At 34.0% G+C, this 13,588-nt stretch overlaps 1 protein-coding gene across 6 annotated transcripts in view; it reads left to right on the top strand.

Moving 5' to 3' along the window:
- CCDC88A (coiled-coil and HOOK domain protein 88A) overlaps positions 1 to 13,588 on the top strand; it is a 95,725-nt gene that overhangs the window by 63,566 nt on the left and 18,571 nt on the right. For all 6 annotated transcript variants that reach the window (XM_085326061.1, XM_085326062.1, XM_085326059.1 and 3 more), the window contains exons 18-25: positions 573 to 749; positions 1,333 to 1,494; positions 5,205 to 5,482; positions 5,692 to 5,835; positions 7,027 to 7,213; positions 7,904 to 8,049; positions 8,651 to 8,743; positions 8,946 to 9,160. In XM_085326061.1, the coding sequence (XP_085182187.1) occupies positions 573 to 749; positions 1,333 to 1,494; positions 5,205 to 5,482; positions 5,692 to 5,835; positions 7,027 to 7,213; positions 7,904 to 8,049; positions 8,651 to 8,743; positions 8,946 to 9,160 (1,402 nt within the window). The remainder of the gene's footprint in view (positions 1 to 572; positions 750 to 1,332; positions 1,495 to 5,204; positions 5,483 to 5,691; positions 5,836 to 7,026; positions 7,214 to 7,903; positions 8,050 to 8,650; positions 8,744 to 8,945; positions 9,161 to 13,588) is intronic.

The raw sequence follows: 13,588 nt of genomic DNA, 5'->3' as shown, positions 1-13,588 counted from the left end.
GAAGGACTCCTTGGCTTTCTGCAGTGTAAATCAGGGCAAAAGTGTGACTGCTTTTTAAGACAGTAGTAATACAGGGCAGGTATTACGATCACAAAAAGCATTGCTAAATCATTGTTCGTAGAATATTCCAGGTGGTTAAAAAACTTGTTTGAAGTTAATTTGATGTGAGATGCTACAAACGCTCATTTCCCAGTAAATTGTATTTTCTAATCTAGCTTGAACATCTGGAGGGATTAGTTAAAGTAAATGTAACCTTGTTTGTTCTACTTTTAATAAAAGTTGGAGGATACAGTTGAAAGCACTAAAATAAAATACAAAATGCAGGTCGCCTTCTATTGTGTTTGTCATTCAGGTTTTGAATCATTTTTGTTAAAGAATTTATTATGGTTAAGCTATCAGTACAAATACACTGTTTGCATGTTATCTCCCCAAATATATTAGAAGAACCAAATGTATAAAGAAAATATATAACACTTTCTGTTCTGTGAGAAGTGATATGGTCGCATAATAAAATGAAATACAGAAAAAAGAAAAATTCTAAACCTAATATAAGTTGTCCTGATTAATTTCAGGTGAAAAAGAACTATGAAGCCCTGAAGCAAAGACAGGAAGAGGAAAGGATGGTTCAGAATTCTCCTCCAAGAAGCGGAGAAGAAAATCAATCTGTCAATAAATGGGAAAAAGAAAATCAGGAAACTACTAGAGAATTATTGAAAGTTAAAGATAGATTAATTGAAGTAGAAAGGAATGTAAGATGCTTTTGATATTGCTTTGATTTTAATTATTTGCTGTGAACTGTTATAGAACATCTTAGGAGAGTATTGCTAAGAAAGTATGCAATTTATCACCTAGTATATGGACTGAGCAGAACCTGAATTAAATAAAATTTATGAAAGAGCTGGATTTTGCAGTGACAGAAACCATAAAATTCTTATCCAGCATTAAAAAAAAAAAAAAGCCTAAATTTGCCCTTTTGTATCCACAGATATTTCACAAATCCCTCTCACATAATCTTTATTTATGCAAGTTGTGGTGACTTCTGTACTGTTTCTCCCTAGGCACAATATTGTTACCCATTTTTTAAAATCTTGGGCTGTAATGTGTTTTTTCCTTTATTTAAGGTGACTTACAGATTTGTTCCACTGTGTATATTTCTGTGAATCTGTATTAAATCCTTTTCTCTGTACTCAGGCTGAAGTACAAAGAATCATATTAGTTTGCGATGCTGCTTTGTTTGTTTTGAAGAAATACTTTTTTCCTTGAAGTTCATTAAATGACTGGAAACTCAAATTTTCTTTCTTTCTTTCTTTTTTGTTTTTTAAATGCTTAAAGAATGCTACACTGCAGGCAGAGAAACAAGCACTGAAAACACAATTAAAGCAACTTGAGACACAGAATAGTAATCTGCAAGCTCAGATTCTTGCACTTCAGAGACAAACTGTTTCTCTACAGGAACAAAATACAACTCTACAAACTCAAAATGCCAAACTTCAGGTAATGCTTTCTTATTTTACTTTTTGAAATAGTATTAATTCAGTGTGTTTTTAAGTGAAAAGTTTAAAGCTAATGGTGGTAATCTATCAAAAATCACATTTCAGTTGTGCAGACATGAAAATCAAAGCAATTTATGATACGTAAGAGTAGTCAAAATATTATGATTACTGATCAATAATAACATTTCTAGAAATTGGGTTTAACCCTTCATATTTGTCCTATATAAACCCTTGAATTTATACTCAGGAACAAAGTAGATTCTCTTATCCAATCTCCTGTAGGATCAAATTTTTTTTAAATTTTTACTTTTAAATTAAGATCACGATAGTAGTGAGTATGTCCAAAGAGACTGTAACATATTTYGTATTTTTTCAATTTTTATAGTTAGGATCAAACAAGTAAAAACCATATCTAAGAGGAAAATTAAGATGTTATTTAAGTACAGAAAACTTTCAAAACCCCAAATCTTTGAGAACTATGTAAAAATGATTATGCAAAGATTTAATTGAGATAATTCAGAGGCAAAAAAAGGGTAATGTGTGAGCTGGAAAATGATAAAAGTAGTTGTTCACACAGTATCATAGCTGTTATGAACAAAATGCAGATGCCGTCCTTTCTTCAATTGTGCTAGCAAGTACATGGGTTTTTATCTGATAAATGCCATATTCTTGCTATGGATCTAATACTTTTTGGAGTTCTAGGAATCATAACTGCTTGAGAAGAGAATACAAAGTCCACAATTCACCATAAATAGTAAACAAAATGTTAGAAATGATGGAAAGTGGATAGAACTCAGAGTGAAGGAGTGTTTGAATGAGCGAACAAATAATGAATTTCCTGAATGCCTGAAGTTATCATTCTGTCTCTTGCTAGAAAGCGGAACCGAGTTACACCACAAATGCACTTTAGGTCTTCCACACTGAAATCTGATTAGTGTACAGTAGTCCACTTTGTGGCTGGCAAGTCTGTGAACAAAACAAAACATTTATGCATATAAGTGTCTTGTCCAGTAGTTAAAAATTATTGGACATAGGCATGGAAATACTCTTGATGGTTTTAAACAGATGAGGATATATTTCTGGGATTCGGAACGCTGAGAATTTTGTAATCCCATTTACCAAAAAAGCAGAAATATCTATGCAATTCCTTTTGCCTCATGAATTGCACAACAGTGCAGTCCTCTTCTGTCAAATATGCCTGGAGAAGAAATTAACTCTAGAGATTTGAAATCATTGAGGCTGCCAATTGGGATCAATTTAAAAGAGAGAAAGAGTTCCCTGTTTATATCTTTGGGTTTTTTTGGTGCTGAACCACATCAAGCAATATGATTTTGCTGGGGATGACAGTCAGGATGTTGTTATGCCCAGCAATCTTAGCAAAGGAGTGTTTCTCCTTCCTTACGAATTCRGCTGTTTTACTTGTAACTTCAGACAAGTTTCAAGACACCCCTACAATAAAATATAAACAAATCCCCRTTATTTATTGGACTTTTAATTGTCATTCCCATACAGCATTATGCTGTAGGACTTTGGGGAATAGCAAAATGATTTTTTCATCTTTGATGATGTTTGTTGCTAAATAACTGCAGAGGTTGAAGGCTAAATGAGATAAAACCAAGAAATATTATCTCATTTTCTGCAGAGGAGTCTGTTTAAACTTTAAAGGACAAAAGTATTTTGGACTTTCAGTGTAAAGAGTAAACCACAAGTGTGTGTTAGTGTTACAATGGAACTTTCCAGTTGATGCTTCTATTTAGCAACTCCATCTTTGAAAGGAAACATGCTGAAATAAGGAATATAGGTCCTGTGCTAAGATCTACATTAAATTCGTGCTAACTGCAGAGCTTTGTCATTGATTTGTATGTTCCCCTCACCCCCCCCCCCACCTGAAAGAGTTCAGTAGTGGACTGTTGGATACCTATCCTGTTACTAGTTACCATTGCAGTGTGATTATGCTGTTCTGTATGCTTTTTCAAATCTGTTATCCTGCTGATCTGGGTCCCATATATTCTTGATTGACATGTATCGCTAGAGACTTGTGCTCAGTAAGGCTTTTGGCCAACAGCAGGCTTAGAGTTTTGGAGCATTAGAGTGCCATTAGTTCTTTAACTATAGCAGTCATTGAACAGTTCTCCTTCATGAAGAATGTGACAGTACCGGGAATAGGAGTGGAAACCTGAAAGGGAGTTTAAGGGCAGAATATTATCACTGAGTTTCCATAGGACTTGAGGGAGAAAAAGGATGCAAACATAGATGCAAGGTCACTTCAGCAATTTCCTCTTCTGTGATACAGAAGGAATAGTCCTTGTGAATTCAGCAGATGAAAGAAATCAAAATTGAAGGTGAAATATATTCGTGAAAATAAGAATGGTTAAATATAACTGAATCTGAAATACAAAGTAAACTGGTCTACAAAGACTATGTTAGTCTGTTCTTAGGTAACTGCAATTTTAGTATTTTAAGTAACATCTCTGAAGAATGTACAGAGAAAGGAAGTCTTAAATGGTAGCTGCTAATGCTGAACAAATCAAGCTGAAAATTCATCCTGAGAAGTTTCACAGCGTATAGTTTGACATCAGACATTACTTCCCTGCTAGTGAAAGGTTCAGCTTTACCATTTATAACAAAGAATGCTGCAGTTCCAACAGAAAAGGATTTGTTCCTTAGTAACAGCATGTACTGAAGTGATCATGTTTTGTTTTGTTTTYCTTTCCTTAATGGATACCCAGAGGGTATTAGAAGCCTCAGTAGTTTGTGTTCTTCATTTCTTGAATAGATGGGGAGACTAGCCTAATGCAGGTCATATGACAAGCACCTTAGCTGTCCTAAATTGTTTAGGAAATCCAAGGATTGGATTAGCATGTTCTGTTCAGAGACACAAAGTAAAGCTTTTTATATATCTGTCAAATATTCAGAGTTTTAATGTTTTAATGGATATTAATACTGTACTGACATATTTGTTGGCGAAAACTTACTCTTCCGTGAGTAAGAGATCAATCAGAGAGATCAATCAGATCTCATACGTAAGGCCATCCGCTGACATTGTTGTTGGCAGAAGACAACTGTGAACAGCAGTTTCTCAGGGAAGAGAATATGTATAGTTCCTTTCAAGTGCTATTACTGTATTTTCTTTTCTCTCTGTTAAATGCTTGCTGCTGTTTGAAATCTCATTGTAATGGATCTTTGGGTACAAGAAGGATTTTTTTGATGACAATAGAAATTCTGTACAGTAAAGACTTTCAAAAAGAATCTATGCCAATGTGGAAGTTGCTTTTATTTTGGTCGTATCACAGATTTAGCTCATGTGGCAGAAGGATCACTGTTGATCCATTTCTCCAAGAAATTTTGATCATAGAGCTGTCGGAAAGGAGAGAAAATGTATCTCTCATCTGGATAGCACTTAAACAGATGATTTAAAGTTAATAATCATTTGATATATTTTCTTATGGTTATTTAGGCATATACTTAAGTGCTTTCTTGAAATACTGCCATAAAAATATTTTGACAGGAGTATGAATTGAAATTAAAATGTCTTTTTGGGTATAAGAGAAAGGTCTTGATATTGAATTTTGTTGGGTGGGTGATGAAAGAATTAGATGCTGAGATGCTAAGAATTAAACATTAACGAAATCTTTCAATAGAGAGAGAATGACTTCATGACCCTGTCTGTGAAACTAATTTACAACTCTTGTCAACTGTTTGTGACTGCAGGTTGAAAATTCCACCCTTAATTCTCAGAGTACATCTCTTATGAATCAGAATGCACAACTGTTGATCCAGCAGTCAGCTTTAGAAAATGAAAATGAATCTATACTAAAAGAACGTGAGGATCTGAAATCATTGTATGATTCACTTCTCAAAGATCATGAAAAATTGGAACACCTGCATGAACGCCAAGCATCTGAGTATGAATCTCTGATCGCTAAACACGGAAATCTTAAATCCACACACAAAAATCTGGAGGTGGAGCATAAGGACTTAGAGGATAGGTAAATATTAATATGTATTAAAATTAAAAGTCTGTAATACCTCAGGAAAAGAAAAATACTGTATAACTAGGATGAAAAAATTAGTGTTAAATATAGCATAAAGTATTAACATTTTGAAAAATCATCTTTTTCAGAACTCGCCATACTTTCTTGTATTTCCCATCCCTCACAAAAAAATAAAAACCCTTAAAAGAGATATTTGTTGACAGGTACAATCAGTTGCTGAAACAGAAAGTACAATTAGAAGAATTGGAGAAAGTTCTCAAGACAGAACAGCAGAAGATGCTGCAGCAAAATGAACAGCATGAAACTGTAGCGGCAGAGCATAAAAGACTTTGTGATGAAAATGACAGGTAAAGCAAAAGTCTGATATGTATGTTAGTAAAGTCCTGAGCACTCTCTTAGAATGAGTCAAGTAGATTMCTCTGAGGTAATAGGTGAGTGTAGTTCTGGAAATAAATCATTACTGGAATCATTCTGTAAAGACAATATGGATGAGCGTGTGCAAGGTTTGGCTTCCTTGGCCTGCACAAACTTGCAGCATTATTCAAACAGGCATTGCATCCTCTCACATTTTGAAATGACTGGTGCTGTATCTTGGGACATATAAGATGTATGCTTTATAGCTCTGTTTTCTATGATACAGAAAAAAACAACTAAGCAAAACAGTAACTATTTTATCCTAAAGTAAATACTGAATTCCACGTGGCATCCAAAGGAATCCCGGGYGAAGTACTATGCAGTGAGGATATGGACTCTAGAGGGAGCAAGCTACTCTGTGTGAATTGCCTAGGGCAAGATCACTGTCTGACGTTAATGCCAGTAAGAATAGAAATGCAGTGTTGAGGGTGAAGGCCTGCTTGACCTCTGCAGTTGAGGTATAGCTCGCTTTTTAAATAGTCTGGTTGAAATTCATGGGATTAATTATGTAGCATAGTATTTTCASTTTATCTCCCCCCCTCCCTCCAGAAGAGGCGTAAGAGTTGTTCTTAAGGCAAAGAAGCTCAAAATTAAATATCTCTTGCCTGTGCTACTGTGTGAGGAGTATGAGCTGGAACTGGAGATTGTTGCTAGATGGGGAGGCGATGGCTCCCTGAAGAGACAATGGAGCCTGACAGTCTGTAACCAGCCTCCATAATTGGTGAAGTTTGGACTATTCCTGTTATCTTGCCAACAGAGTAAAAAGTAATCTTAGAAGTTTTAAAGATTCTTTTCTTTTCCTCTTTTTTTTTTTTTTGAAAAACAACATCTTAAAATTAGTTGCTATGTCTGTGCTTAGAAATATGCTTGATCTTTAAAATTCTGAGAACCTAGCATATCTAATTTACTTAAAAGCAAAATACATACTTGGGAAAATTAGATTTAAAAGATGATCACCTGTAGCACGTGATACTAAGAAATGTTTTTATGTGCTTTATGGAGAGTATAGTCCAGTGTTGCAGTAGTCTGAAACTGTGCGGTTCTCATCTTTCAGAGGGAATGTGGGTCATTAATACGTTTCCTTTTATCTGCATGTATTCTTTTATGACCTCTTTTCATTCCAGGCTTACTCATACATACAGTCAGCTCTTGAGAGAGAATGAAGTTCTGCAAACTGATCATAAAAATTTGAAAACATTATTGAACAATTCCAAACTAGAACAAACACGGTTAGAAGCTGAGTTTTCTAAACTCAGAGAACAATACCAACAACTTGATATTACATTTACAAAATTGAATAATCAGTGCGAGGTATGTAATAATTATGCTATTTTTTGACTAGTGATATTGAAATATTTATTATATTTACATAATTTTATTTTTAGATTCATAAAATCATCTGAAATGTTTGAAAGTTGCTCCTTTGCTTTATAGATAACTAARTAGATTTGAAGGTGAATGAATTTGCCAGATGTACTTTTTGTTTTACATGTGTAGAGTTGCTGCCAACAGGGGTTAAGAATTTCTACTCTTCTGAATATAAGATTTTGTTCAGCTGGTTTTGGTAACAGCAGCTTTTATCCAACAGTTTTGGGATAAGAGCTTTAGAAAAGTCAGTTATGAATGAGTGTAATCGAATTTAGTTAAGTAGTAGTTACATGCTCAATCCAGTACAACCATTTAAAACTCATTTAAAAAATGAAATGGAGCTGCTTGCCTCTCCATTATTATATGATGCACAGGGATACAAGAAGTTTGAACTGAAGTAAATTTCTTGACTTCCGTATTTTAAAATTGGAGCTGATGTGTTAGGTAAACTGTATTAAGCTAGATAAAATGTCAGAGGCTTTTAACAGCTGAGTTATAATTTAGTTAAGTTTGTTTTATCTGAGCTGACCATCTAAGTCCTTTACAGACCTAGTTAAGTTCTCCTAATCTCATTCTCTGTGTGTCAAATGTGCTCAGGTATATATGCATGCACTTTTTCATATGTTTTAACAGTTGCTTAGCCAGCTTAAGGGAAATCTGGAGGAGGAAAACAGACATTTACTAGATCAAATTCAGACATTAATGCTACAGAATAGAACATTACTTGAGCAAAATATGGAAAGCAAAGATCTCTTCCATGTAGAACAACGACAGTACATGTGAGTATTAAAAATAATAAAATTACTATGATGAGTGCAGTTACACTAATACCTATCTGTAAAAACAGCTTTTGTTTTATATAGGAATGATGAATGTGCTACTTAGGAAAAGTTTCTTCTTTTAAAAGAAAAATTTAAATTGTATCTGAAAAGCAAATACTTAAAACTAAGACACTGTTTTTAGTCATAAAGAACCAGTACAACTGGTTTCATTGTTGATGATATAAATGTCTAATGAAAAAATTTCATTGTGTCTTCATTCTGTTATAAAGATCCTAGCTTTCTTGAAAGCTTTAACCTTTCTTAGTGAATATGAGAGAAAATATGTTCCTTCAAATGATTGTTATTGCTTTTTTTTATAGTAATGCAYGTATATAGGCTATTTATTGTATAGTAACTGCCAATAAAAATTTTTACAATTGTGTATCACTGTTAAATGTAAGACTGTTTTCTGTAACTCCTTGATTTTCAATAAGGAAAAAAAGTATTATATAAAAATTTCACATGAAAAAGTCAATTTTCAGACACCCAGAGGAACATGCTTCACACACATTGTGTGTAAGTTTTTAAAGTATGTATTATCGTTAATTCCTGTTTACAGTGATAAGCTAAATGAATTGAGGCGGCAGAAGGAGAAATTGGAGGAGAAGATAATGGATCAGTATAAATTTTATGAACCATCCCCACCAAGAAGGTACTGTTGAATATGTTATAAAAATAAACACAAATCTAAGACATGAAATATCCATTTTGTTCCAGATTGAAAGTAAAGCTTTCCTTTAACATCGGGGAGCAGAATCCTGTCTGTGGTCTTGCATACAAAATAAGAAAAAATGAAGACAAAAGTAATGTATTACAAATTCAGTAAATGTATTGCACTGTATTATTGCTAACAGAAGAGGCAACTGGATTACTCTGAAAATGAGGAAGCTGATAAAGTCTAAGAAGGATGTTAACCGCGAACGTTTGAAGTCTCTGACCCTCACGCCTAGCCGTTCAGAATCCAGTGAAGGATTTCTTCAGCTGCCTCACCAGGACAGTCAGGATAGTTCCTCAGTGGGCTCAAACTCTCTTGAAGATGGCCAGATACTGGGTACCAAAAAGAGTAGTAGTGAGTACTGCAAAATACATATATATATTTTTTCTTTCAGTACTCTTTGATTAAGTGTCTTTCTGATTGTGAGTTAAAAAGTAAGGGGTGCTTAGAAAAGCCTACATAGTTTGGAATTTTTTAAAGATAATTTGAAAGTCTTTAGGGACTGAGCTGGAATTGATTTATTGATTTATTAACAAAATTTATACTGACTTTATGCAGACTCCTCAAGTGTTTAGGCAGATACTAGTTTTTAGCTTTTTTGTAGCTCTAAGTAAAAATATTAGGATATATTTGCAGTATTTATGGAAAACGAACTTTTCAGTGTTACTGGGACGGAAAAACAGAATTTTGGATAGAATGTCAGATACCACCACTTGTGTCCTGTTCTGTTTCTTCTTCTTGTCCCAGTATGAATCCTTCCCTTGTCTTTGAAAGTGCCTGTCCAAGATGTGGCTATACTAACGTGTTAAAAAGATCTTTTATCTAAAGATACTTCTCCAGTGTCTCTCAAAATTKGTGATGATTTTTGCAACATTTTAGAGTACAGTAGGAGAGTTTATGAGATGTAAGCTGTTGAAAAGATCTAAATTGTTACTGATCCTAAAGAGAGAATTAGAGATTAAGAAGGAGAGACTGAGGTGAGGTTTGGATGTTCTAAACACAATTCACTGAAGTGGAATGAGCCTGACAGCCGTCCTGTTAGGATGCTCCCAGTATGAGAGGCCAAATTCTGTGAAGCATATACATGTCTATCTGTTTCTTTTGTTATCTACTATTGGTAGGAATCATGAAAAATTCACTTTCTAGTAATTTGAGAGAGAATGTTACAGTCAAGTTATCAAGCTGTAATGATTCTGTTTATTATTAATGCACCAAGAGAGTTGATTGCATGTGTAAAAGCATCAATATACTGTGTATTAACAGTCACACCAAAACTTTAAAATACCATTTTAAAATTTAAAGTCTTGAGTTTCAAAAAACATCAAAATGGTATTCCGTTTTTTTCTCTCAGATATGAATTTATTGCATTAGAAATAATTAAAGCCATTGATGTGTTTCTTCTGAGCTTGCAGTATAAGCTTAGTCAAAGTTAAAAGCATCTAAAAGCACTATTTCAAGGAAACAAAATCAGATTTGTGAGKTTTTTTTTTAATTAATTGAAGAAAATAGTAAGTTTGAGAATACTTATTATTGCTTTCATTGCTCACTTACTAATCTGGGAAGTTTAGCATTCCTCAGTGCAAGTTGATCAAAAGATCAACTGTAGCCTTTACATTTAAACTGGTTTTGAAGTCTTGGTGAGTTGAGAAGTGACTGAACAACTTGTCTGTAGCTTCGGAAGTATATTCACTTGACTCAATAATGTGCATGCTCAGGTTCAGGCTGGGTCAGATCTACAGGAGATCATGCTAAATGAAATGTCCATCCTTTCTTCCTTTGCTAGGGTACCAGTGGACAACTGAGATAACCCAGTGATTGAKAATGTAGATGCATCTATTACAGAGCAGTCTTTAAAGGGCATGGATTCTTTTTTAGATAAACCTAGCCTAATAGGTTTYCAGGATTGCTTCTAATGTTTTTCAGGGGCATGTAGTTCATGAGACCAGACTAGAAGTGATCCAGAGTAAAGCAAAAATATCTTCAACCTCCAATCAAAAACAAAACAACCTCTACACACATACACTTTTTTTAAAAGAAAACAAATGAACTAAAATAGCCAGCAAACCTTAAAATATGTGTAGTATGGATATCATGTCCACAGTAACGTTCTACTCAACAAATCATCTGTTGTCTGCACTAATTTTCTCATATAGCCAGAGGCTGTAACTCAGTCAGGTTAGTAACCAGCCAGACCAATCCCAGGTTGCTGTTTTCTTTTTCCTTGGTTGTCTCATTACAAAAAGAATTTATTTATTTATCTATTTTTGTATCAATTAACATTTAGCACTTTTTTTAGTAGTATTGCCTCAGCGAATGGATAGGTTTCTAGGACATTTAAAAAAAACGTATCTTGCTGGGAGAAAAAAGGAAGCTGAATGAGAAAAACTGAATACATTTGTCTTAAGTGAAGCTTAATGCCGCCTTGTATGATGTACCAGGACACCAGTAGCTGCAGTGAAGTTTTGCATTAAGTGCAATTGCTGAGGACATAAATCAGACCTTTTGGTGGTGGTCTTTATTAGTGAGCAAAAATTGGAGATGACTCAAATGATTCTTGGCCATATTCAGAGATTAATTATCTTGCCTATAAAAGATTATGGCAGTTAAAAAAGAAAAAAAAAACAACAACAACAAAAAAAAACATATTTCACCAGGGTGACAAAATAGTAGTAGAAATAGGACAAAACTGCCTCCTTGTTTTGTTGTCATGAATGCTAAAACTATGTAGTTGTTTATCTATTAGAAATCTATTCTAATGCTGTTCCTTGTATTTCTTTGGCAGGAAGCTACTCAAAGCCACATACTTTTATATACAGCTAGATAGACAAAATGCATACTTCCTTTATTGGAGAGTTAGCAGCCTCTCTGCTTTTGTTTTAGCCAGTTATCATCTGTTTGGTATTTTTTCAACTTGTTTCCTCAGGATCTATAGGAGGATCAGTGCTTACTGATTTGGAAGAAAAACACATACCAAAAAGCTGATCATTATTAGTAGTATTATAAATAGTTATGTAGATAAAGAAATATTGTTAATTCAAAGATTAAGATGTACTGACTATTTCTGTCATATGTAGAAAGCACATGTGACCTTTTTTTCTCCCTGTTCCTTCACACCCCATGTCATAAGGAACTGACATACCAGTATACTTAAGAGTTGCTCTCTGATCTAGATACAATTGTGTTCTAGAACTTTGAAGGCTTTTTCTTACGGCGCTTGGGACTGTGCTRCTCATGCACTGGAAGTTGTAAAATGTATTCTTTTTGTTTTTCCTGTAATGTTCTGAGGGTCGTTTTAAAGCCAGATTGCATTAGAGGAGATCTTCCTCCACTCCTCTCCTGAGAGTGGAGAGCACAGAAGCAGATCTAGTTAACTCATACATACCCACTCAAGGTTTTGTAGGTAGTGGACAAAAGGTATTCTGTATGTGATAAGTTCCATCACACTTCAGATTTGCTGTTAACTGGCAGGCATGAGCTGTGAAGCAGAACAGTTGAAGCCAGTTTCAGAATAACAAGTGGGCACCAAAGAATTTATTTTGAAAGAACTATGCTGAAAATACTAATTGTGGGAGATAGTGAATACATCAAAATAAAGTGTTCTATAAAAAGAATTACAAGTGTCTTAACAGTACTGTGTCCCTTGTAGCATCTCATTATACATTCTTGCTTTTTCTTTATATTAGAAACAGTCTTTTTGCCCTGTATTTGTGTAACACCCAGTGTAGTAGAGCTCTGGTTTATGACTTGTGCTACTGGACACACTTTGGAGACTACAGAGAACTACTTTATGCGYAAACATAGAATAATATGATGGAGATGAATATTTATTTTTGTCAAGGTAGCTCATGTGCACTTGTAAAAGTGTGCATATATACGTGTGTGTGTGTGTATACACACACATGCACACACTGCTATAGAAAATACAAACTGCTATATAATAAGCCACTGGTTGAAAAGAAAACCAAGGCAAATGACAAAGCACCTGTCCTAGAAATCACTTTGAAGAGGTAGAATAGACATACCTTTGATAGGCTGGATTACACTGCTGTGATATCTGCATAAATAAGAACTTTTTAGTATTTCATTATGYGTTTCTTTTGGAATCTTACATCCCCTTTTTTTGCATGTAGCTCCTGAATGCTTGTCAGTCAGCTGACACATTTATCGGATATTTTATCAAGATGAAGGTGTCTGCCAATAATCAGTTACTAATGCAGAATAGTTGAAGCTAAGGACAAGATTAATTTGTGATGCTCCCCCTCCCACTTTGTAATTTTAACTTTCTATTTCCTGTATTATATATGTTATTTTCTCTGATTCCCTCCAAAATGTTACAGCAGTATTCTTATTTAGATATTATTTGGGTGATTTTTTTTTCTTTGATATTTTCAAGTTTAAAAATTTGGTGTATACCATTCCAACTAGTAAATACTTTTTATTGCATATATGAAGCAGATTATTTCAATTAAATATTAAAATCTCTGCACTCATAAACACAGTTGCTTGAACATAAGATCTATATAATTTTTATATAAAACAGTGAGTGACAGAAATTATTAATGATAGAAATTGTTAATGATTAAAAAAAAAATAAATGCATATTCCTAAAAGATCAATTTTCCTATTATAGATTCAGGGGAAAAAACTACAAAAGTCACTGACCCAATCTCAAAAAATAATGATATGAATGTGTTTTAAATTAGATGTTTTACTTAACTCACAAATACTTTGATTTTAAGCTTTTTTGCTTCATGTTCTTCACATCAAAGAAGTAGGTTTCTC

Source organism: Rhea americana, unplaced genomic scaffold, assembly GCF_003343005.1.
Source record: "Rhea americana isolate MKP2758 unplaced genomic scaffold, rheAme1 scaffold_127, whole genome shotgun sequence".
NCBI lineage: Eukaryota > Metazoa > Chordata > Aves > Rheiformes > Rheidae > Rhea > Rhea americana.
The sequence above is the reverse complement of the archived record's forward strand: the minus strand, read 5'-3'. Positions and strand labels throughout refer to the sequence as shown.